The following is a 27,056-nucleotide window of genomic DNA, read 5'->3' as shown; positions in this document are numbered from 1 at the left end:
ATTAGCCTTTCAAAAAGGAAGGGAAACATTGTGTTCAGGTGTACAGTGGCCAACGCTCTAGCTTTCCTCAGTCAGAAAGCCCCTGCTGGCTAACCTTTGGATGACTTTCAAGCCCCTCCACACACCATTGTTATTGCTCAGTCTTTCCCTTAGATGTCCTTTTCTCACCACAATCACTCACATACTCTCAAGTCTGAGAGCAAAAGCAAGCAAGCGAGCTCCTCTCAGAGCCACAACCTGGGGAGTACTGTCAAAGGAACAATTTGCACAACACAAAAGCTTTTGTTTCCAGCCCTTTGAGTGGGAGACAGGTGGTCACTGTGGGAATAACTTGGCATTCTCTTTGAAAAACTGCCGGGACAGAGCTGTCGAGTAAAGGCAAGCCACAGAAACAAGAGGATCTGTGTTTAAGCACTTTTAAGCGCTTATAATATGGAACATTGGGTTCTATTCAGTTGCACTTTATTATGCTCTTGTCTCGTACAATGGAACATTTATTTGACTCAATCCATAAAATATTCCTTTTCTTTATTTTTTCATTAGTTGCAGGTATGGCACAAAAAAAATGGGTGATAAATCCAAAGAAATACAGTGAAAAAGAAGCCTGATCATATATAAATATAGCGCACAAAACAGAGAAGAGTGACAGGTCATTATAACAGGGTGTTGGCACAGAACAAGATAAACAACATCACTGAAACACAGCTTTCTTATCAACCTTGATATTACAGCATCAAACGTATTATTTCCAAGGGTCTTTTTTTGGAGTGAGGGGGGGTGGGGGTTCTCGAAGAGGCAAATACATATCAGTTTTTTCATCTTGCTCCACTGATGTTAAATAACTGGACTAGTAAAAATGGAGTCAGTGTGAACAGTCATGTTGATCCTGCCTGGCCTCGAGAAGTAGTGAGACAATAAGGAAGCGAGAGGTGGCAGTTCTCCCTCTGGTGAAGTTGGCACACAGAGCAGCCATGCCATCAAACAGTGACACACTGCTTCTTCCCTGACAGAGTAAAATGAGATCTCTGAAAATGTGTCTACCTCTTCCAGTTATTTAGTGAGACTGCAGTCAGCCTCCTGTCGAGAAGTCACTCTCTGCTGCCTAGCCACTGCGGGAAAGTGAAAGAAACTTCATTTAAAAAAAACACATTCAACACAGTGGTAATGTTTCAGGTTTAATACGACAGACATTTACCTCATACGAACACTTTCTGTGACTGCCAATTCTATCGGTGCTGGTCGTGCCTAACACGATGCTTTCCCCCCATTTGGCACCAAATTCTCTTTGCTGATTCAAAACCACGAAAGCAAGGTGTGTGTAGTGATTATTGGAACTAGCTGTCGCAATTATATCAGGCTAGTGGAACTGAATGGTTATTAGGGAAGCTAAGATAGCGCAATGAATGGCACAATGTGACAAAGCCCTTCTTAAGGTTGAACAGAAAATGAGAACATTTCCACTCAAAAAGAAATGTTGGGACTGTTCCTTTTAACGACCGCCAGAGCACAGGTAATATGCATTTTATTCAATGGTGAGAATAAAACATTACAAGGGGACTATAAGTGTAACTAAGGAGGTTAAAATATGTAAATGACAGCTTTAAAAACACCTTTTTAAGGAACTTTGTTAAATAAAAACTGCCTGAGTTTAGCAGCATAACTGAAAAGGACTTCAGGCAGGATTTGTTCTACTTGTAGTTTAGAATATTACAAGATATGCACTTTCTAGAAATTAAGGCAGTACTTTTTATTAAATTACATTTTCTCGCATAGCAACTGGTCATGGTTCTACTCACATGGATAAGTTTAATCAAATTTACCAAAGAACCTGGGAAATAGTTTGAGAACACTGCATGTTGCGGCAATTATGTTCAATTTGCAGCCTGCACAAACCCTGACAGACCACATCCTTTAATGGTACAGTAACTCAATTTTAATGGTATTAATGTAAGCACCGGGTACATTCAGGCATAACTGCACAATTCCTTTGAGTATTTGTCAACGAATGCACAAAATAAATAACAGATTTTCTTCAAGGATGCAACAGCATTATAAAAATAGTACTTGTTTGTTTACTTGGTAATTTCATAGGCAAAGGCTCTAAAGAGCTTTAAAAGACTAAGCAGCAAAAGCACAAATACATTACATAAGGTAGAGGTTGTTTGTTTCAGGGAGCTGTGGCAGCAAATAACATTAGCATAAGCTAATCAGCCAAATAAATGTGTAAGGTATCAGGCCACATGACAATGCTGTATGCCTGCATGGATGGATGTTTGGAGTCAGCTGGTGTAATCAGCCAATGATTGTGAGGAAGAAAACAGCCGGTTCCAATCAGCTAATCATTTGAGAATGTAGTACTGATCAATAGGCAGTTGTGTTAGGGGTTATTGCAGTACATATAGTTTATACAGTCCAACTCTGGTAAATAAAGACATTTAAATGTCATGCTATTGTCAAAGTGTTCTGAAAGTAATAGATCCCTGAAGCAGTCTACCAAAAAATACTATAATTTGATTTTTGTAATCCTATTCAAATTCCTAATGTTATCACTACAACTGCAAACTCTTGCATGAGTGCCAAACTATCGTTACTGCTTTCAGAAACAGCATACTCTACCTGCTGGTGGAAAAACCCAAACGGTTCATATCTGGGACACAGCAATGAAGAATAAACTACTAATATCTCAAACCTATTCCCCATGCAAATGTATGAGCACTTCACACCTTCCAGAAGCTTCTAATCGTCAAAATAGTCAGTGAGCACCACACTGTTTACATATTCAGAAAGTGTTAATCCAATTCAATTGTACTTTAAAGTAGCTTTAGAGGACTTTTATCAATAAAAAAGAGCAGAGCTGAGTGAGTAAGCTAGTACTCAGCAGACTCACTGCTTTTGTTTACACAAAGGGCACTTAATAATACCCTGGAAACAAACTATAATTCCTTTAGCTGTCAAATTTCAAACGCTGTCCTGGGAAAATAAGAAAAGATTTCCTTCACACAAGAGGATTTGCAGATATGAATGTACCCTAAATGTAACAATATAATCCACACATTTGAAATACATATCAGGTCTGTCATAGGTTTTGAAAGGCTACTGTTGATATTGCTCAGACAATTTCACACTATGGTGACTATCCAGAAGAAATAATTGAACTCAAGGGAGTTATTTTGAAGTAAATGTTTGTCGAATGGAAGTTTGCTTATTTGCTTTTGCTGAGAGAAAGAGGAGAAGATTGATACCACACTAAGCTACCAGAATATCCCTCTGAAGCTTCCTAATGTCTTTGCTAGCTTCCTGACAAGCCAATTACACCAAAACGTGTTGATTTTAAACTTTAAGTTCTGTTTAAAAGATTAAACAAGCATCACTTATAGGGCTTTATGTGTTTATAGCAGGCTTTAGAGATGCTGGTAGGAGGACAGGTCAAGACTTGCAGTTTCCCCGTTTATAGTATTGATGCTAAGCTAAGCTAACAGTCTTTCTGCAAAGTTATGTTGAAGCTCCTTTCCCACATGTCAAACTTTTACTTTCAAACTAAAGTAATACCTAAGGTGTTCTTTCATTTAAATCCAGCAGTTATTTTTTAATCATTTATGTTCTCGGAGGTGTATTTAATATAACATTTGCATTGAAAAGGTGCTCAGGGCCGCCGTAAAAGGAACAGTTTCAAAATATCTTAAGGAACTCATATGCCAGGCTTAGTGACAGTGACGACTGCACGGGGCACTTTTCAATATTTACTATACGACACGAGGATATAGCAACTACCCAAATGGATATTTCACTTGAGTTTGTAATTTAGAAAATGGTGTCAAAGTCAGACGGACTTGTTCTTTATGTGTTGAAAACAACCTCTGAATGTTCTCATCATCAAAAGCACACTCACAAAAGAAGGTAAAACATAGTAAGACTGTAAGAAAATAACTCCCACCAAAAGTCCATTTACATTCATTATGATCTTGGCCTTATAGAAATAAAAACACAAAAACGAAAGATACAAATTAACAGCAGATAATGGCTGTGATTATGTCTCTGTAATAACACCATACAGACCATGATGGTATTATAAGGATGCCCTGAAATGCTTATCATCCTGCTCTGTTTTGCTTGGCATATTAATCTTCTTTACACGTATCATTTTCTTATCACACCTATTGTACACAGCTTTATGCTCACACATGTACATGACCCACTCAGGCTTCCATAGAAGAGGCTACATCTGCTGAACAACCACAACACCAAACTGAAGCGTTACCCAGCCTGCATTGGTGATCACTCCATCATACCGGGCTTCTTTCTGTCCTTTAGTGTTTTGGTTGCACTATAAATATGAATGTAATGAGTACAAAATGATCAGTTTGCTGTTAAACGCGGACTTGTGTTGGTAAGCCTGTGGAAATTGGTCACGTATGTTTTGAGAAATATAAAATGGATTTTATATGTCGAGACCTTAAACTGTATGTTGTGCTTCCTGTACTCCAACATAAAACATTTATCATAAACCTTTGAATAGAGCTTTTTTAACATTTACAAGTTATACAGTTACCAAATTGGTTTTACTTCTTATGCTTCCGTCAGCTTTGATACTTAAGCAATGCAAAGGGAGACGACAAGAAGAGAAAGGAAGTTAAGTCATCTTCAACAGAAAATAAAATAAAAAGAAGAAACAAGACACAAGTCCTCAAAACATTTGTCATAACCAACAATGAACGGAATTTTTCATTTTCTTATTTTCTCTTTTTTACAATACATTTTTTAAAAACCCCGCTGGTTAAGGTTATGGTCTCAGGTAGATCTTCCAGTCAATCTTCACAGTTTGTGTAAAAGCAGAGAAACATTCTCGCTAGAGTAATAAAATATCATGACTATTATTATGGTCATTATTATCTTTTATTCTTGTATTGTTCCATATAAATGGTGGAGGGTAGGGGCGAGGCGTATGACCCTAAAGAAGAGCCTCCAGTCCCAGAGTTCCTACTCTCCTCCCTGTACAACGCAATGTTTTATTCAGCGGTCGTTCTTTTGTTAAAAAATTCTCACCGCAGGGAAGGAGAATTATGGGAAGAGAGAGTGGGGGTATTCATTCGACCACATGTCTTTATCCTCCTGTATAATCTTGTCGTTCTGCAGGAAAAGATCCAGAGCCTCACTTTCACTGTTGCCGCTGTTTTTTAAAATCCAAATTGTATCCAAACCTGGTCTGCCAGCTCTGCCTGGGATGCTGCCTTCACGTTGAACTACGCCGAGGCATAGGCTTAGGAGCATGCACGCACACAAACACACACACACACTCGCACACACACACACACTCGCACACGCACACACACACACACACACACAGGCAACTGTCCCATCAGGATTTAAACAACCCAACACTCCCTCTGAACACGCATGCCCTTCCGTCAGCACTTGTGGGGCAAAAGAAACATGTAGAAAATAGCCCATCAGAGGAAACATGAACAGAGATGTGTTCGATGTTGATTAACACACAGGCTCACGATTCGGTTTGTAATCTGAAGGCACTTTGTTTCATGGCAGAAAGTAAAGTGGCTTCTGTTCCACAGGCGGACTGAATATTCGAGTCAGGCCTCACTGATCGGACCTTTCTCCACTCTCTGCCTGTTCCTCCCTCCTCTCCCTCTCCTCCACTCTGCTTCCTCTCTCATTTCAGATCCTGAGCTTCTCTCTGCCCTCCCGTCCACCTTGTCTACACCTCCGCTGATTCTCCTGCTTTCATTGACACCACACAGCCGGTTGGCCACTTGGACTTGTGAGCACAGTGTTAATAGATACATAGGCAGCTACAGGGGAGTAAGCAGACAGAACTAAATGTTGCCAGACCTTGTTTTTCTACAGTACAGCACCGAGCAGATAAAGAAATGCCAAGGTGTGACGTGAGGCTGGGCCAGAGTGAAAAACAAGTGTCGGTGAATGGCATCTGGTGCGAGAAAATGAAGATAAAGATGCACAGAGAAAGGTCTGATTCCATGTGTTTGTAAGCAGGGAAATGTTCATTCCTTTTCAAAAAAGTCACTAGTCTATATATCCGCTGCCTTCCAAAGATATTTTCATAACTTCATAAAATGGTTCTTGTGCTTTACAAACTGTCCTCCTTCGATGCTTGTGAACTCTTTCGCCAAAGTTCAGGCTTATTCATGGCCCACTTGTCTGTGTGCTCGTAAAGATGTCCAGAGTCCTGCAGCGAGGAGTGTTTCTGTAAAAGAGGTTTCTTTAAAAAAATTAGCGCGTCTTCTTTATTACTTTTTGTGTCACGTTTATATCATGATTTTTTTCCCTCTTTCATTAATATCGGCCCCTCCGTGGTCTGCCAGGGGACCCCTGCTGCTTTCAGGATGCATGAATCTTTGGTGATTGGATGCCGAGGGTATAGTTCACAGACGGAGGGTCTGAATGTTCGCCTCTGAGATGACGGAGAGAAGGGTCACCTCTGACCTTCCAGGAGGGTCATCACCAAGGTGATGCATAGCAGCCATATATGGGAGGATGTGGATGGAGACTTGGAGCTGAGATCTACAACGAAAGAAGGAAAAGAAACTGAAAATATTGCTAGCAGTTCATTCTTTACACTCACATAAAAAGATAACACATGGACATCAAATTAGCCAAGTGTGTTTCACTCCATAGAAAGCCATTTTAGGAAATACGCTGAGGAGAGTTTGGTGAGAAGATGATTACCACCCTAATGTATCATCCATCATGTACCAGCGGTCTGTTAGCTTAGCTTAGCATAAAGACTGAAAAGAGGGGAAACAAACATTTAAGGGTGGGGTAGGTAAGTTTCAGAAACCGGCTCGAGTGCACTAACATTTGAAAGTACACAGCCGAAAAGAATCCGCCCCTTCCTTCAGACTTCCTTACAGAGCACCTCCTCCAACACACATGAGACTGGTGAAAGTGGCCGCCTGTTGCTGGCGAGTCATTGAAGTACTGCTGCAATGCACGCCCAATGAGGGCACGAGATACATTTGTGCGTGCACAAGATGGAAGGCTGATAGACAGGGCGGCAATCCAATCCGTTTAGCCGGGCCGGCTAAACGGATTGGATGTACTTTTTACAGTATTACGGCTTCCACAGATGACATTTTTTAATGGATTTTTTGTCAAAGCACTTAAGATATTCATTGCTATCGGGATGTTAAGAGCATTCTATGGAATATAACAAAAAGTGTATCTCGAGCCGGTTTCTGAAACTTACCTACCCCACCTCTAAATAAGGTTAATTTGGACTTTTACAGGAAGTTATACAGTTCTTTTTTCTTCCTGGCATGGCAAGCCTCAAAACCACAAATTACAAAAAGGACACACTTTTATCTGTGTACAAATGATTTCCCCCCTGTTTTTAGCCTTCATGCTAAACTAAGCTAAACTCAGCTAAGCCAACGTAGTATGAATATCTTCTTCAGCAAGACAGCAAATAAATTATTTCCAAAAACTCAATTTCAAATGATTCCTTCAAGGCACAACTAGCCTGCAGGATCAGATCCTAAAACAGTTGCTCTGAACCTCTTTCTTCTTCAGTCCGATGTCACCTCCGAACATCCCTCCATGAGATATTTCTCATTTTCACATAAAGTCATGTGAGATTCATCATGTGAGATTGAAATGCATAATTCTTAGCATTACTCTGTCCTCAGCCTGGGCGGCCACTCCTATAACTCAAAAGTAAATTAATTCATGTTGTCGCTTTGAATTATAATGGATCCAAATGAATAATAATCTTGCAGTAATACAATAGAATACATCTTACAGACGGAGATCACTGACTGATTCTTTTTTGGATATATGTGGTTATTTTCCACTAATGACATGAAACATTTAATAGATTACCCTGATTCATCTATGGTATATGAAAGGGACATCTCAGTTTATGAAGCTTGTGGAAAAGGTATTCCTGCGACTCTTTATAACATGAATAAAATCAGGAGAAACATTTTTTTCTCTGCCTACCCATATCCCCTTGTCAATTGGAGGCCATTTTCCGTGTCCTGTTTTCTGTTTTTACTTTCTGTTTGTTCCTGCAGTGCAATTACAGTGCTCCACTCAGCCAGCGTGGCTGTCATTCATGTGATTACAACACTGTTTCTATGGCAACCCGAGAGTGTGGTTGAATGCTGGCAACTGTCTAAGATTAGATCCCCTCTCGTAAATCTCCAACTTGTCCAACGAGCTAGAGTGGGAGCGTGGAGCTCAGATAAGAGGAGACGGAGGAGGCAGAGAGGGGTGTTACTCACTGGGTGGAGGGTCTCGACACTCCCCTTCCTCCAGCGTGACATCATCGATGGCTATGTCTCCCTCGATGCCTTTTCCCCGGATACCTTCGAGCACCACCTGCAGAGAGAAATGTTTGTCATGTTATGTGTTCAGCATTGCAAGACCACAACAACAGGATGATTAGCAGATAAAACCTTAAAAGTACACGGTGTGATTTTGCTAAATTGCAGCAGTTGGCAGTTTTTAATGTCACAAATGTTTTAATCAAGAACCCTTGTGGTGTTGGAGCAGTAAGAAGTTAGAGTGGAGAGAATAAAAAAGGGAACAGAAGTGCAGCTGAAACTATAATTACTTTCCACAACTGCAGTCATAAACATGATGGAGAGTATTCTCAACACGCAACGATTAAGCGTCTTAAATGCAACGTGAGTGATATTGTGTTTTCAATTGCAAACAGTGTCCACCTCTCTGCTTAACATCACAGCTTGTGAAGTGCTACATCAATATGCCGCCCCCAAGGAAACGGATCCTTCCACACACAAACACAGTCAGAGAAGAAGATAGAGGGCAACAAGAGGAGTGCAGCGGCGTGTTGGATTGATTATGTTTCTTTGTCTTACCTGGAAGGATGATGTCGGATGGATGCTTACTTTCGCCTGCTTCCAGCGTTCACCTTGGTTACCGTTTAGCGACCACGCAGGAGCCTCGGAGGTCGTTTGGCCCTTCTGTTTCAGGAGGGCGTTTAGTGTTCCTGTGGCAGAGAGACAGATGCACATAAAGACATGGCTACAACATATTTTATAACATCCTGAAACACTTCAATGTGGTTTCAGAACATCAAGCAGTAAATACATAGAGGGCCACAAAGTGCTACTGGGTCATGTAAAAGCAAAACAAATTAGTTCAAAGTTCGATAATAATTATAACATTTGACACGGTGATGCAGTATAGGAAACTTTTGTTAACGAGCCCTGCATGATCTTCATTCCTCTCTGTTGATATGATTTACTCATATGTGACTAAAGTAGGTCACCACTACTCAGGGTAACAAATGTGTCCCTATCACCCTTTAGCATTCACTTTTCTAAGACTTTATTTACAGTTCTTTTATATTTCTGTGACAATTCCATGAAAGTGGGCTCTATACGCTTGCTTTGCTGTAGTAGAAGAAGAAGAGGTTGCAAAACAAGTCGCCTTGCCATCCAACAAATCAACCATAGAAAAATGGTATTCTTGAATTTGTTTTAATTGGGCACCTTTTGATGTTTCTTTTATGTCAACTAGTATATGCCATGTATCATGCTGTTCCAATATCTGATGGGAATATTTCTGAGAAGACACCAACAGCGAAAACAACTGATGTCATGCGAGTTAACTGTCAGAATTTATTCGGCAAATGCGTTTCAATTTTTCAACAGGGGCAAAAACCACCCAAAGCAAGTGGAAAACCTTTTTTGCAATTGAGGAAGTTTAATGATATTTTTGAAGTTTCTTAACAGCTTTTGTAGTGCGACACAACTTCAAAACGCGCATACAAATAAATAATACATTCATGGAAACACATCTTCTGTGCCAAGAAAGATCCCCACAGGAGAAATTTGGGGTGAAGTGTCTTGCCCAGGGACACAACGACATGCTGACTGCAGTGGGGTTTGAACCCTGATCCGAACACCTACTGACGACCCACTACGCCACACACCTCCAGTAATAAGATCCGATTGAAACCAAATTAGTAAAGCGATAAACATATTTTGAAACTATCTACCTATAATTTGGAGGGCTATTTTTTTTATTCTTACTTTAATGAGTTACCATAATGACAATCAGACTGAATAAAGTTTCTGTTAACTTTTGCCTTTATTCTCACCCACACTCCCTCCTTTGTGCTCTCTTCTGTTTCTGTCTCTCCCACTCTTTGTCATTATTCAGCTCATATTAAGGTTATTTGTATTATGAGAGTATGAATAGAGACATAAAGAAATATATAATCAGAACATTTTTGCAAAATAACCCTGATCCCCTCCGATCCATCTAGTTTATGAATGAGTGTAGAATGACTAATGGTAATGAGATTTGAACATTTCAGAAGAATACCCACATCGCATTTCACCAGCTTCACACTTTAGAAATATAAAACCTCTAGGGATCAGACAAGGTTTAACCACAATACTGCAGCCCTAATCATTTCAATCAAGACATTTACGGTATTGAATAGATTGTACAAAACATTGTGAATAAACTGTTTTCAGCACTGATGCGGATCCTTACCATTTACTGGATGAAATGGAAAACAAATCCTTAAGAAAATAAAATATGAATCTTAACCAACAAGTTAAATTCATAACATTATTGGACATCATGACGATTTTAAATTACTGTAAAACTAACATTTTTTAACAATACATCTGTCCTGTTTGAGAAGTTTTCTATTTTTGAGATAAATAATACTGCACTACATTATGAAACTGCTTGCAAAAACGGCTCTAGACTTTTTAACTGAATATACAAGAAGATGTGAACATTTACAAGAAGTTGAATATTCACAGCAGTCTCCGCCGCATTTCAAATGTATGTATTCATCTGCACTCGAGGCAGAGCAGGGCAGTAGCAAAGGTTAATCTCAGGTCACATGAACTAAAACATTTATTAAGTTGTGATTCTGCAAGCGATCATAAATAATTTTCCATCCTGTTATAACCCAAATTAATTATCCCTAATGGGCGATGCGTGATGAGAATATTTGGGGAGTGTAAATACATCATGAGAATCAAACTATTTCTGCTCAGTCCAGCTCCGGTTTGAATCTATTGCGCCGGAGAAGAAATCCTGGACTCTGGTCTAAACCAACTCTGCATTGTGAAAATGCAATTTGACAGATCCATTTTAAAGGTCCCCTATTAGGCTCTTTTTTATCAATATATTATAGGTCTCAGATATATACAAAACATGTCTTTGAAGTGTTTGGCTGAAACCCCTAACAGATCACCCATTGTAGCATCCCATAATCCCCTCTGTTTCCGCCCTGTTTCAAAAGGGCTGATTCTCTGTCTGTTACTTTAGATGAAAATAAGGAGCCCCTCCCCACGCCCCTCTGAGATATTTGGTCTAGGAGGAGATTCAGGTGATAAGGTGGGGGGGGGGGGGTACCTTGGTTGGTGATTGGCTAATGGTTACACAAGCCAAAAAAACGTTATGACATCATAAAGTAGCCAAAATTTGATCAGCTCATTTTCAGAGAGGTTTTTATATAAATGGATCAGGACAAAAAGTGAGCCAATATTTTTTCCTGAAACTTTCAGAATCTCTTTACACAGAGGGGACACATGTTGATGTATAAAATACATGAAAAAGTGAATTTTGCATAATAGGTGACCTTTAACTGAATTCATATACATCCTCTTATATAAGAGAGAAATACAGGATCTCATTGAGACAGAGTAGACTATATACCAGGTCTGAATGGAAGACTGCTCTCAGTGAAACCTCTTGTCTGGCCAAAGGCTTTGATATAAAACTGTCAGATGATGACACCCGGTGCAACCACTCCACCGTGCTCTCCAAGAGAAGCGATTGTGTTGCTTTCTCTATGCGCCACGCAGGAAGACAGAGAGAGAGAGTGCAATCCTTCAGCAGTGGGCTAGCAGAGCAGCATCCAAAGACCCAAATCAGGTTAGCATTGCACCATAGCGGAGCTCAGCAGGACTCCTCCTCTGAAGTCAAGTGGATTTCAATAGTATGGAAAGCAGCACCTCTCCGTTGACACAACCGGCGAGAAGAAAACCGCAGCGACTACGATAGTGATGTTGTTTTTGATGCATCTTTGCCTCAGCAAGGTGCCTCATTACTGTACATCTCTGTGAGGAGAGGAGGGAAAGCTACACCGTATGTCCCTGTTCATATTCACACATCAGCACGGTATACAGTGCCCCCCCCCTTCCCCGACAACAGCACCATCTCCAGTGAGAGATGAGCTCTCGTACAAAACATGACCTGCGGTTTCATCTCACGTTGAAGTGTTTAAGGATGTAGGAGGATTCTTGCTGAGCTGGCTGGCTTACATTTTCTTTGAACTCATCTCGATGTAGGTGGTTGTGTCAGTGTCATCACATCCTGAGCAAAGGCATTTTGCAAAGGAGTTTTCTTTGGAATCAATTTATAATAAAAAAAAAAAGAAATACCTGTGGCAGACACTTCTGAGAAGAGAAAGATGTGAGGTCTGGTGAAAAGTGAGAAATAGCTCTTGGAAATGTTCAATTATGTAGCGAGGAAGTGAGGGGGGGGATTGAGGTGCAGTACCACCCTCCTCGCTAATGAAAGGATGACTCCGTTGCTTCTCAGAAGGTCAGGCTTAAAACAGACTTGCTTGGTGTGCTTTGCCGGAGACTTAATCCAATAAACAAATGCGACACGGGCTCCAAATGCAAACTTTGATGCACGCTTCAGTAATTAAGCGTGACCTTGTCGCAGGTATCCCCCTGTAGCTAACTACGGAGGAGTTTCTTTGAGCCTGAGCCACAGTTCTCATCAGCGTGGGGGCAAAACTCCTTATCGACTGATTCTGGCCCTCAGCGCTGCCGTGCACCAACTTGACTGTGAATCACCTCCTCAGCACAGTCCCACAGAGCATCAACCTCCCAGCATTTCACGGAGCTGTGCCATGTCTAAAAGCCGTCAACTATTTCAAATGACAGTTCTCTGCAATAAGACAACACGGGACACGTGAACATGCATTGTTTGGACCATTTGTCAAAGGCATTCTTTTCTCTGGGTTGAAAATATCTCAAACCAACATTCCTGAGCTCTGGGGCAAATTTCTCTCACGGCCGGAGAGGCAGAATACTAAATGGAGCGTAGCCATGGAGGATCTGAGCTGGGTTTCAAGTCCTTGACATTTAGCCCATTCATCATAACACGCCATCGTCTGGGCTCCACCACAGACGGGGGGAGGGGGATGGCAGGGAAGAGAGGGTCTGGCTTGCGATCAATTTGAGCAAATTGGAAATGTCATGGCCTACTCAACCTCGGCAGGGAGCCGGAGGAGCTCTCATCTCCCCGCTGAGTTGCTCTCCAACACCTCCATCCTTATAGTATGTCCACCTCCCTCGCCTCCACCTCTCCAGATGTTCGGTCCGGCACCCCCACCTGGACACTTCCACTCTGCCTTTCCCCTGAGGACTGCTGATAAGTAGCCAGGCTGAATTTTAGACCATATGGAGCCCTGCTGTCAACTCACTGTAAAAACGGCCGGTTCATCCAAAATACATATTTAAAAAAAAACATATGGCTAGTTGTATCAAATTGGAAATGTTATTTTTGTTTTATTTGAAATGTTATTGAGTTGTCTTACAATACATCCATCACTAGGACACTCAAAGTGCTCAGACCTCTGCCGTTGCTGTTTCAATTGGTAACAAATAAGGATTGTGTCCACTGTCCACCCTGTTATTCAGATTTGTAATTTGGCTGATAAAGCACATGCTGGGTCGAAAACATTACCCCTTTGGCCGAGGTAAAATTCCCAAACACTCATTTAGGTACCATTTACATCTTTGACAATGTGCCTTTTCCTCAATAGAACAATCTGAAAGCCTTTTTATTATACCAATTCAAATAAGAGTCAGCTAACAAACTTCAAAGGAAATTAAATAGTGGAAAATACAAAATATTGCTTAAGAAAAACATATAAGCCATCACACTCAAAAGAAAAATAAATAAGGAAGAAGAGAGTGGGGGGGGGGGGGGTGAGAGCAGCAGGTTCAGCAGCAGCTCGGAGCGGAGCAGGTGGAGGGTGGAGATGGAGCTGATACCATCAAGGTCTCACCAGAATACTGAGGTAAATGCAGCCAAATGCTCGCTGTAAACATCTTTTCGAAGCAGAGTCGAGTGCAGTTGCCAGCCTGTAGTGATTTCACAGTTTATTGAACATGAAGTTTAATGAGCACAGATCTGCAACTCCCTGTCCCCTCTTAGAGACCAGTTACTATCATTTCTCTCTATTCCAACTTCCTTTAATATCTACTTTTTTTTCTAATTGTTTTTTGTTTATCAAATATATATTTTAGGGCAGCAGTCATTTTAGTTCACTTGATGTTTCTGTGTCTATGTTTTTGTCTTTTGCAATGTCATTTTCTTTCTTAAGGCCCATCAGCTTCCTTATAAAAGTAAACCTGAAAAACATAATCTGCCATAGTTTGGATATATTTGTGTTTTTTGTCTGTCATTGGTTTATAGTGAGGGAGCCACATTTGGAAGAAGCGTACTTTCATGCACCCATCAGGATTTGGCAGTATGTTCTTAGGGAGAGTTATTTGGGTTGTTGGGACACTGTCATTCCAATTAGATTAAACCACACCATTTCCTTGATTTTCGAGTATTAAACACAAATTTAAGGATATTTTTTTCTTTCAAACTATGATTTTCTAAATTAGTCATTACAATGTACTGTTATTTAGAGAAACATTTTGGCAAGTCCTTGTTTAAAGCAGACCCGTCTGTGAGCGTGTCAACCTCACATGCCCCACAAACTGAGCTTCAAGGCTGCTGTGCTTACAGTGAATGTCCCAAAATGGATTTGCATGTGAACAAATCACAGAGAATGCCTTGATGGAAGACAACAACTGAGTCATACAATTGTTTTAAAGTACAAATGTCAAAGGTGATGGTCCATAACACGAGACAAATACGTTTTTCACAGTAAATGTTTAAATTGTAGCGAATGATTGGTGACTGCAAAAAAATTATTACAGGCCAGCAAAAACTGAGGGAATAATATTTAGCTACAAGCTGCTGAAGTTTATGACCTCAACTACTTCCTATGACCATTACACATAAACTGACCAAAGACAAGGGACCATATCAACAGAGGCAGACCCATCTTTGAACAAGTGAAGTGATTTTCAATGCGAAAAAATATGACTTTGTGTTATGCTGAACTAACATATTATAATATAACAAATAAATAAAATGGAAACTTAAATAGATTAGATACATCCTATTAAGTTATTAATCATCAATACTAAATATATATGTGACCCGCTCTATCGAAATCAGTCAGAAGTCACAACGGCTCATTTCAAAATAAACGTGGATTTGCGTAAAAAAAATAGTTTTTCGTGGTTCGGGTGTTTTGTTTGATTTTAAATAAACAAAGTTTTGACTTTCAGAATATGAAACTTTTATATCCAAAATCACACGATAAATACAGTTGCAAGAAAAAGTATGTGAACCCTTTGGATTCTCCACACATAGCGTTGTGTGTTCCTTCCAAACAACTCAACTTTGGTTTCATCTGTCCACAGAATATTTTGCCAGTAGTGCTGTGGAACATCCAGGATGCTCTTTTGCAAACTTCAAACGTGCAGCAATGTTTTTTCTGGACAGCAGTGGCTTCCTCCGTGGTGTCCTCCCATGAACTCCATTCTTGTTCAGTGTTTTACGTATCGTATATTCGTCAACAGAGATGTTAGCATGTGCCAGAGATTTCTTTAAGTCTCTAGCTGACACTCTAGGATTCTTCTTCACCTCATTGAGCATTCTGCGCTGTGCTCTTGCAGTCATCTTTACAGGACGGCCACTCCTAGGGAGAGTAGCAACAGTGATGAACTTTCTCCATTTATAGACAACTTGTCTTCACTGATGAACATCAAGGCTTTCAGAGATACTTTTGTAACCCTTTCCAGCTTTATGCAAGTCAACAATTCTTAATCGTAGGTCTTCTGAGAGCTCTTTTGTGCGAGGCATGGTTCACATCTGGCAATGCTTCTTAAGAATAGCTCATTCAAAACTGGTGTGTATTTTTTATAGGGCAGGGCAGCTTTAACCAACACCTCCAATCTCGTCTCATTGATTGGACTCCAGGTTGGCTGACTCCTGACTCCAATTAGCTCTTGAAGAAGTCTTTAGCCTAGGGGTTCACATACTTTTTCCACCCTGCACTGTGAATGTTTACATGGTGTGTTCAATAAAAACATGAAAACATATAATTGTTTGTGTGGTATTAGTTTAAGCAGACTGTGTTTTAACACATTTTATGACCAACTAATGCAGAAATCCAGGTAATTCCAAAGGGTTCACATACTTTTTCTTGCAACTGTACATGTTTGAAGCTTGTAAAGGGAAGATGACAGGTACCTCTCACTTGCAACTCTGCTCTTCCTTAGCGCCACCCCCCTCCAGCTGACATTATGAATGTAAGGCGTATAGTAATCATAGATAACACGGCAGGGTCCGTTACAGTTTGTTTTCATCTGGTTTCAAATAAACAAAGTCTTGGCTTTCAGAATATTAAACTTGTGTCTGCAAATTCAGATGATAAATACAGCTTCGAAGCTTTTAACGGCATAATTACAAGTGGAGAACGGAGTAACTTAACGTCACAGCAGGCATAACAACAGCCGGTGTTTCTCGTGAGTGTTTTCCCCGACACAAACACACAACCACTGACACACACACACACACACACACACACACACACACACACACACACACACACACACACACACACACACACACACACACACACACACACACACACACACACACACACACACACACACACACACACACACACACACACACACACACACACACACACACACACACACACACACACACACACACACACACACACACACACACACACACACACACACACACACACACACACACACACACACACACACACACACACACACACCAGTAATCCAAACGAAAATGTCTTCCCTCCGTACTACTTTGATAATTTGCTAATAACCAATCAGATCGATGGATTCCAGAGAAGAAGAAACTTTGAAGGCCTTTTTCTCAAACTGATGACTCAGTGACAGTCATTATATGATGTGACATATTTTGCTTAATATTTGGAGTACAACAACAATCCTGATATCATTGAAAGAGGAGATTCATAGCTTTCTAAACAGTGTATACGACTCAAAATGTGTCTTCGGGTCAATGCGACTGATTTCGATGGAGCAGGTCACATATTTGGTATCACTTATTAAATCTGCTATAAGGAATTCACACTACACATTGGTAAAAGTGTTTCTCTTACCTAAGAGAAACACGAAATAACAAAATAACAAAAGAAGGACACATCATCTTTTGTAGCCTAGAATGCACAATATTAGCTCACACTGCTCTAAGCCTGAACAAGCATCCAGCCCCCATGATACCACGGTGACCCTGCAACCCCCCCCAGCGGGGCTCCTGCTCCTCACCTGCCCTAAGAACCTGTGCAGTAGCTAATGATTCAGGGTAAAGCCAAACAGTACAAAAAGAAGCCTTAAAAATGTAAGTCTACAGCTTTTGTGCCAAAGTTATTTATTATTTGTCTTCTGTCCCAAAGTCACAGTCACACAGTCGGAGCCTGAGTGTTGGGGTTGGCTGATTGGGTCCCCGGTGGAGGAAGCCTAAAAGACAGACTCGAGCCACAGGAGGCTCCTTCAGTCGCTCTGCCATCTTCAAATGGGCCACACAAGCTTGTTATCTACATTCAGAGAGGAACGTAAGAGCTAATGCCCAGGATTTGTGTACACACCTTTGAAGAGGTTTGTTGCAAAAGTGAGATATCTTTTGCTTCAAACATCTGACAGCTGCACTTACTACATTTGAGCATGAAAGCATAAAAACTCCCCACCACACCTGGCATGGGACCAACTCTCTGGAAAGGACTGAGATTCAGTTGGAATAAAGTGCCGTCGTTTTACTTTTTCTTCTCAGTGAGTGTCTCATAAACAACAATTCTTTGACAAAATGAAGTAAAAACCTTACTGTGAAACACAGAGAGAAAGAAAAACCATCTCTCCATTAATGTTTCAAAGCCAGTGTGACGTCCAACAGATGATGGTGACTGGTAAATGCAATTTGTTGTGTTGGTTCATTGACTGTTATTTAGTTCCACATAGATAAGAATGCATCTCCTTCATTTAGCAGTGAATAGCCAAAGCAATTCAAACTCACTTCAAGTTGCTTTTGACAGATTCTTTAAAGAACGACTCTAATTATGCTTTTATTCATCAGTTTCCATGAACCATTGAGCAGTGATTATAACTGAAGATGATCTTTTCAGCAGGGGATGAACTCTATGGCAGATTAAACCCACACACACATTTGTTGTATAGACTGGGGACAGTGAAGGAATGAGGAGTGTGTCTTACCTATGTGTTTCCCATACATGTGGTAGAAGAAGCCGAAGCAGTAGGCAGGCGGGTTGGTGATAACGTAAGGGTTTTTAGGTGCTATGTTGAAAAACGGACTGACTAGTCGCGCTTTCTCATCTTCCTTCCGTGGTCTTGATGTCTCAATGTACATGTAGAAACCTAGAAACACAAATAAGACAGTCAGTGTAACAATTATACCCACAGAATCAATAAAAACAAGCTCTGAGATGATTATACAGATTGGGAACAAGCCAAGACTGAAGCCACATTATCTAAATCACTTTATTCGGATGAAAAACCAAAGGTGGTTGAACCCTGGTTTAGTAATAATCCATCAATGCAAATACAAATTGTGAGGATATAGTTTAAAGGAATGTTTAACAGACAGTTTAGGTAGTAAATCCCTCTGAGGCGCACTGCCTTTGGACGATCAGCATTTTCATTTACGGCCATCAAGCACTGGAATACTCTTCCAGTTGAACTTAAAACCTGTACTGATTTTAACTCGTTTTCCTATGGTGCAAAAAAAATGATATTAAGCAACCAGTCATGCCAACATTAATTACACTGTAATCTGAGTTTATTTTTTTGAACTGTACTGTCATACTATATCGTAGATATTTTATTTAAGTGTATTTGAAGTGTACTAAGTGTTATGTTCGTAAACTGAATTTAAATCAGGCTTTGTAATTATTTGAGTGACCGAGATCATGTAAGTGTATTTCAAGTGTACTATGTATTAATTTATTGAGCTGTACTTAAATCAGGTTTTAAAATGGTTTGACTGATAGAGATCATGCAATGTTATTATTTGTTTATTGATTGTTATGAACCTGTCTGAGGACCACAGATGGAAATGAGCTATTAGCTATAATCTGGCATATTGCATCTCTTCTCTTTGCTGAGATTAATGTTTTTGTATGCATGGTCCTTCTATAAATACATTTTTGAAAAAAAAAAGTAGTCTATCATGGGCAGATGCTTCTAAACCCGTCAGATTGTCAGGTTACTCATCTTTCTTGTCCGGTCCAGATTTCATTTAGTATCCCCTATAGGGCAAATGTATTCAGTTTCTTTATGTAGTGCTGTATAGAATGTGTTATCTGAATATGCCTCGTGGCTGTCTTCAGGACACAGGACAAAGTCGTTGTGCCTTCCTGGGAAACTGCACAGTAGATGTACCCTTTGAAAAAGATGAGTGTTTGTCAGACTGTGTTCAGACTCCCACAACTACTTTGTGATTGCCCACAGATACACCGGGAAATCATTTGTCACTGTAGACACCACAAGTCCTCCTTGGTCATGCTCGGGCATATTTTTCAACCAGTTTGCGATGACATGATGGAAATGAAACCCTCTGTATAAGAGATAAGGGGCAGTAGGACAGTTTTATTTTTACTAATAGCAGAGGTGGGAAGTAGTGGAGTACAAATACTTCGTTACTGTGCTTAAGTACATTTTTCTGTTATCAGTACTTTACTCCACTACTTATTTTTCTGACGACTTTTTACTTTTACTTCTTATAAAATTCTAACACAAATACCTGTACTTTCTACTTCTTACATTTTCAAAACAGGCTGGTTACTTTAGTTTTAATCTGTGTTTAGTGGCCTGATCATTATTATTTAGAGTCATTGCGTGTCTGTTGATTTTAACACGATCCGTGTATCTGTCATTTCCTGCTCTTCTCTAAAGAAGAGGGACCAATGAAAACGTTGTCATGTTGCCGTTGTTCAGCATCGAAACATTCATTAGCTAACAATGACATTATTGTTCTATTGATATAAAGGGAGGTCAGTTACTAAAGCAGTTGGTAGTTATGGGTACTTTTGACTTAAGTGCATTTCGAAGCCCATACTTCTTTACTTTTACTTGAGTAAGGAAGTTTAGTCAGTACTTCTACTTTTATCAGAGTATTTTTAAACATGAGTATCTGTACTTCTACTTGAGTAAAGGATGTGTGTACTTTTGCCATCTCTGACTAATAGCAACAACCAGGGGCGAATCAAGGCGATAACAATGGGGTTACATTTCTGCTCCCTCCGTCTGACGGTGGCGGACAGCACGGTGACGGCAGCGAGTCAAACTGCCCCCCACCGGTCCTGTCTGTGCCACATGATCTAAAGCCAATCTCCACCCTGCCACCGGCACAGGGAAGGTAGCTAGTGAGCACGCCCCTGCAGCCAAAATCAAATGGAATATCTCCCTCAGTTGAATCTCATATCAGATAATTATACGAAAAGAGGAATGGGGCCGGTAATGAAATGCTGGACATTTGGAAACCATTAGGTGATTAAAGCCAATGCATTATTTACTGCTTCAGCTGGTGCCGGTGCCACAGCGCCATAATAGGCACTTATACTCCACCAAAGATACCACCCATCAGCAGATTCATATGAAATCCTGCAAATCCAATTATTTTTTATTCTTTATTCATTAAGTTCTCGAATATTAAATACCTGCACATGTAACTTACATATTGGATACTTTTTCCTGTGCATATTTATCTGGTTGAGGTACCCATGGAAACAGCAGCAGAGAACATTTATTCTTACATTAAAATGATCAAGGCTGCTTATTGTTTAATTGTGTTGCATCAAACAATTGATGACCCAAGTGTACAGAGAATAACATCTATTATAGAGCCAAGAACACTGGATTATTTCTATCTTATTATAAAAAGATGAAGAAGGGAAACTTTTTGTGAACTGTTTGTTTAGTTGGTACAATCCATTCAATGCTAATTTTACATCTTGCCAGATAATTTAGCAATGACATGATAATGACACTGTTTGCCTGGTGCACTGTAGGGATTCATTTATTCATGCATGGGTTACATAAGAAATAACAGAGTGGTGTCCATTTAAATGTGTGCATTCAACCGAGGTTTTTCCAATCCAATGAGCAGGTGCAGTGTGTTCAGAGCCGCTCTGACAGCTGGCAAAAATAACCGCTTACACTTACAACAACTGTTTTTTTTTCTTAATCCTGCATAAATTGCAATATGATTGTTCAGCTAAATCTATAAACCCCAAGCTGTGAAAAATATATTCCCTACCTGGCTCACTGATAAGTGAATGTTGAGTCGGTAGGTGATTTGTATCTAACTTTATCTACAGGTATATAACATGTATCCAACTATACTGTATATATCTTTTCTCTGCATACACATATTCTAGTTCAGTGGAGCAGAAGTCTTTCTCAGCATGTGTGGTGTAAAAACAGGGATACACTGAACAAGTCTAACACATAGACAAACTAGAGATGTTAAGATTCACCGATTCGCATCGGTGCACCGGCATAAACGTTCAAGATGCGAGTGCACCGGTTGAAAGAGTGCACATCGGCTACAGTTTGGGTTGAACCGGGTTGAACTCGCGATGCATCGATGGCGTAGCATCTTTGCATCGGTAAAAAACCGATTCATTCATATAAAATCCCCTCATCTTGTCAACGCTCAGCAGAGACGATCTTTGATATTTGCTTCGCCACTACGGAGGCCGAGAGTCTCAGTTATCAACACACACGGAAGTTGAGGAGAAAGAGAAACACAGCGCACTGAAAAATACCTACATATCAAACGTTTGGCAACACTTCGGATTGTTCAAGTTAGACGGTGTAATAGTCCTTTATGCTATATAGTTGACCGCAGGTCATGGAGAGTAATAAGGTATCCGTAGACCTTTGTATGAGGTATCTTTATTACTTAACAGGTCTACAGCCATGATACATAGATCCGTCCTAGATGCGGGCTTGTATACACACAGTATCACTCCGCAGCCGCACCCCATCAGTAACGTCCTGATGGTATATGTGCGCGGCACTATATACTACAGACGGTCAACTTGAAAAATCGCTCGCAAATTGTTAACGATGCCGAGCCGCTTTAAAGTACACAAGTAGTACGAGGAACTTAGCGACGCACATAAAGAGGCGACATGGGGTCTGCGGCTGAAAAGAGAAACCTGAAAGTTAGACATATGAGTTAAATCACTCAGTGAGGTGTTCTGTCAGAGAGAGTGGTGTTTAGTTTACAGCAGCCTGTGACGGCCAATAATAATTTAAATGTCTTCCTTACTGTAAGCAGTTATGAAATACCTGTTTGTGAAAGGTTATTTGTATTCTTTATTGTTCATATAGAACCCACTGCTTTCTGCTCACTGGTGAGTTAGCCTATGAATGAGTGTTAAGCACATCAGGCAGCAGCTGTATGGGCATTGCTCTATGGTAGCTGTTATTTGCACATTGTTAATCATGAGCAATGTAGCCTTACATTGTTTAACTGTGAGGTGTTATACAATTGTACTCTGGAGAGCTTTTAAAGGCAAAAAAATAAACGGCATGATGGGATGTGCAGTACCAAATATATAAAGCACTTTTTTGTTAATGTATGATTTGCTGCATATAAGGAATAAAACAAAAATCCTCTGTCATACCATATTGAAGTATTATTTTTGCATCGTGTTGAATCGTATCGCACCGAATCGCATAATGTTGAATCAAATCGTATCGAACTGTATCGCAACAGGGGTGAATCGTATCGTATCGCATCGCCTGGTGTTTCAAATGTATCGTTAATGTATCGTATCGTGGCAACGTATCGAGATGCGCATCGCATCGGCCTCAGTGATGGAGATGCACATCCCTAAGACAAACACATTCACACTACCATTGGCAAAGCAGAGTTTCCGATCCAAGCCTAGGTTATTACACATGATTGGACTGTTGTGAACAGAGAAATCACCGTGCCCCCATGAGTATAAAGCTATAAAAGGGAATGCTCAATCAAATCATCTCCTTAATGATGATTCATCAAAGGAACCAATAAGCCGACCCTTTGCTACAGTAGGCCCCCTGTAGCTATCTGGGTCAAAATATAATTTCTATAAGAACACATTCAGAGGCAGATTTAAACTCAGTTATTTTGAGAACAATGCATATTCCCATTACGTTTACTATTTTCTAGCCATAGGCTGTTGATTTTGTTATTAGAAATGAAAATTGTTGCTAGCTGGTTTTATCAGGTAGCTAGCTTATTAATGCTAACTTTATGAGTTGGTCGGAAGCCTGTTTTCACATGTAATCCTACCCAAACTTCTCCCCTTTTGTTCACTCCAGTGCTCTCTCTCTTCCGGTACCTGTTGCTGAATATGTCTCAGACACATTCATTATGACAGTTGCGAAAAAGCGGAGCTAACAAAGGAGTCAGCTTGAATCTGAAGTTGAATTAAATGGATGGGCCAATTTCGTACTTATTTCAGAGATTTATTTTCTGTTTTGACAACTTATATTGACTGGATGCATCTTTTTTTGTAAAAGACCCTCTCCGGTAATAAAACTTGGTTTATTGTTCATTGTACTCCACTTGGATGTTTGGGTTTCACTGCGCAGAATAATTGATGTGCAGAGTTTGTTTTGAAATCTGCTGACAGGGGGAAAGTTTCTGTGTGCTCACCTTAAATCTTAGTGTGGTGTTAAAACTTGAGGCGTTCAGCAGGCGCACGCTGAGAATGGAGTTTTCAGTGAAGTGGCATACATACAAGTGTCTAACAGATTTGAATATTCAAAGATTTCATACATCATCATTTTAAATAGTATCTTTATAGCTAGGGAGTAAGCTAGTTAGCTGAGCATGATAATGTTGGACTTTGACGTTAGAGAATATCATCAATTGTTTAATCCATTCCTTACATTTTCGCTCTTGTTCGGTTTCTTGGTCATTAAAGGCCATTTTAAATGTTATCAGCTGGTTGCATGAGCATTATGAGTGGTTCTCATGAATATTCTAATGTGTCAATTGTGCCTACTTAAATTGTTAAAGTTAAAGTAAATCAACACAAGATAAAGTGAATTTTAGGCAAAAAAGTACTTGGTTAGCTTTAGCGAAATTATTTTGGTTGGGTTAAATTAACTATGATTGTAAAGTGAAAGTGAAACTTAACATTGTATACACAAAGTCAAAACATTCTCGGTCTCTCAGGTGACTCTTGCATTGGTCTTCAGGATGTATGTTGATGTGATTTGTATCAATTGTCCCCAACCTACATCCTTAAGGACTTTTGGGCTCTCCATACAATGTCAAATGATATTACGCCTTTGCTACTAGTTGGAGTAGCACCCAATTGAAAACTGAAAACCACTGAAAAGGCCCATTTAGTTGGTTGATACCATTTGAACCGGGTTAAACTCTTAGATACTAAGCATTAGTCCTACTAAAGCTATGCTATGATTGTGCTATTAATGTATGGGGATGTGTTTAGTAAACAATTGAGACTTTGAGAAGTTCTTACCCTGTTTGGAACCGCTGCGGTCCCCGCTGGGCCCGGTGTTGGGGGTGTACTTGGTGTCTCTGGTAGCAGCGCTGTGCCTCGTCCAATCAAAATCGTCATTCTTGTCCTGGGTGAACATGCAGATGGCCTCCTCCTCAAAGCTGCAGTGGAACTCTCCTGGTGAGCGACAGAGCAGAACCAGGCTCTAACATTCACAGCATTATGAAAGAGTGAGATCTTACACACTGCCTCGTAGGTACAGTTAGCGTGCAGCCCGACACCTACTGTATATTCATGAGATTTATGAGTGTGTGCATGTCCCCGGGGCATACATAACAGCAAAGTCCTAATTACACCACACTATCTGTAAAAGAGTTTCTAAATTAAGATGTGACCTCTCACTGACTGCGGTGGAGACGTCATGAGTGCGTTTGCTATTTTTCCTGACAACGAAAGGAAGTCTCTGCAGGAAGAGAGCAGCACCCAATGGCAGTTTGTGTGTGTGTGGAAAAGAGGGTGGAAACATAAAATTGGGTTTCTAAATGTATCATAGTTTAATAGATACAATTCTAGAAGTAGCATAAGGCGTAAATAAATGACTGTGAATGAAAAAATAACCCTTTTTTCAAGATTGAATGTAAAAATGGTTGTCCTTGGATGTATTGTAGTGTCTGTTATCAGTTTTTAAAATTGACACCAGCTCTTCATCTTATTTTTAGTGGGTGTGCAGGTGGAGATATTGGGTGCTCACCCTTCGCCCTCTCTTCTCCTCCATCACTTTGCAAGACCGCAATTTTTAAACTAGTGGAGTGTGCAAAGAGGCAGTGAAGCTAAGTTTCATCAACCTTCAAGAAATGAATTAAAGTCATCTCTGGCGTGGGGTTAAAATGGGTCACATGTCGGTGAATGCCGGACAGAGACCGTACTTATATTCAGAAATCACACGTGCAGGGAACTAGCCCATATTGAAGAGGGAACCGGCAGGATCAACAGTGTCAAAATCTCGATTTAATCCATGTAACAGACAAAGCAATAACACCTAACCAGAGGACACAGCACTGCTGAGCAGTGTCCTCACAGAGATAGTAAAAAGGAACATTTGGATTCAGGATGCAGGCATGTGTTCTGATAAATATTCATTGATTTATTAAAACGTAGCTGGGAGCAGTTTGGAGTGGTGACCTTGAGAGGCGCAGAATCTGCAGCTTTTGCTCAGGTAATGGAGGTAACATAGACTGAGGTAGTGTGGGTGGACCATGGGAAGGAAGAAGGGCAGAGCTGCTGCCAGGCAGAGTGAGATGGAAAGTGAGTCTAGGAGAGGAAGAAGTGGGGAGGGCCGGGTTGTAAACACTCTTGACTCCTCTCCTCATAGGGATGCAGATTTAAATGGAGGTCTAGCTCCCGGCGCTAGACACAAACGCCCTCATCCACTGTGAGCTAAACTAAATGTTTTCGCCTTGTGCGCCCAGGAGAGATAGGAGGATTTGGAGGCGAGGCAGAGGAAGGAGGGAGGAAGAGGAGGCGTGCAGGTAAGATAGCTTCCTTCGGGGATTTGGATAATGATGTTGGTGATTAGGATGTTTGTTATTATGCTGGCAATGTTTGTGCGAACACCCACCAAAATATGTATCTATACAAATAAATAAACCGCGGTACACGGCAGCACAATGCAGCACGGCAGACAATGATTAAGAGAGGATTCTCAAGGCGTGAATAATGCAAATTTGTAAAGTTTCGACAATGAAATGTGTCATAAATGGGACTAAACATTAAAGGATATAAACATACGGCACAGATGCATGCATAAGTAATGCACACACACACACACACACACACACACACACACACACACACACACACACACACACACACACACACACACACACACACACACACACACACACACACACACACACACACACACACACACACACACACACACACACACACACACACACACACACACACACACACACACACACACACACACACACACACACACACACACACACAAAATGCACTTTGTCCTGCAGAGATGTAAAGCTCTCAACATGTCAGATGGCCTGCTGCAGGATTCAAAAGGAAGTCAAACTCATCATACTTCATTAGGTAAGAATACTTAGAAGGATGTTCCAGTGCAGTGTGACATGTTGAGAGTCAGATCTCTACGGGGTGTGCAGTTACTTGGAGTCTCCCCACTGTTCTGGCAGACTGTGCTGCGACATACGGAGCTCGCTCTCTGCTGAGCCATGCTAAGTGAGGTGCACATTACTTACTCAGGTGAGGGTTGATGGGAGCTGTGAAAGAGAAAAGGCCAAAGAGAGTCATTAGTAGGGAATATCTTAGCCGTCTGTTAATAAGTGAAACGCTTCTTAAAAGGAAACGCACAGCGAAG

The 27,056-nt window shown here is 40.6% G+C and overlaps 1 protein-coding gene across 6 annotated transcripts in view; it reads right to left on the bottom strand.

Moving 5' to 3' along the window:
* Positions 1–513: 513 nt before the first annotated feature.
* The window catches only part of mdga2a (MAM domain containing glycosylphosphatidylinositol anchor 2a), a 203,606-nt gene continuing 177,063 nt past the window's right edge, over positions 514–27,056 (bottom strand). For all 6 annotated transcript variants that reach the window (XM_034228593.1, XM_034228594.1, XM_034228597.1 and 3 more), the window contains exons 13-18: positions 26,938–26,958; positions 24,683–24,838; positions 18,390–18,551; positions 8,856–8,986; positions 8,256–8,352; positions 514–6,534 (exon numbers count right to left, since the gene is read on the bottom strand). In XM_034228593.1, the coding sequence (XP_034084484.1) occupies positions 6,446–6,534; positions 8,256–8,352; positions 8,856–8,986; positions 18,390–18,551; positions 24,683–24,838; positions 26,938–26,958 (656 nt within the window). In that variant the 3' untranslated portion in view covers positions 514–6,445. The remainder of the gene's footprint in view (positions 6,535–8,255; positions 8,353–8,855; positions 8,987–18,389; positions 18,552–24,682; positions 24,839–26,937; positions 26,959–27,056) is intronic.

This window comes from Gymnodraco acuticeps, unplaced genomic scaffold (genome assembly GCF_902827175.1).
Source record: "Gymnodraco acuticeps unplaced genomic scaffold, fGymAcu1.1, whole genome shotgun sequence".
NCBI classification, from domain to species: domain Eukaryota; kingdom Metazoa; phylum Chordata; class Actinopteri; order Perciformes; family Bathydraconidae; genus Gymnodraco; species Gymnodraco acuticeps.
The sequence above is the reverse complement of the archived record's forward strand: the minus strand, read 5'-3'. Positions and strand labels throughout refer to the sequence as shown.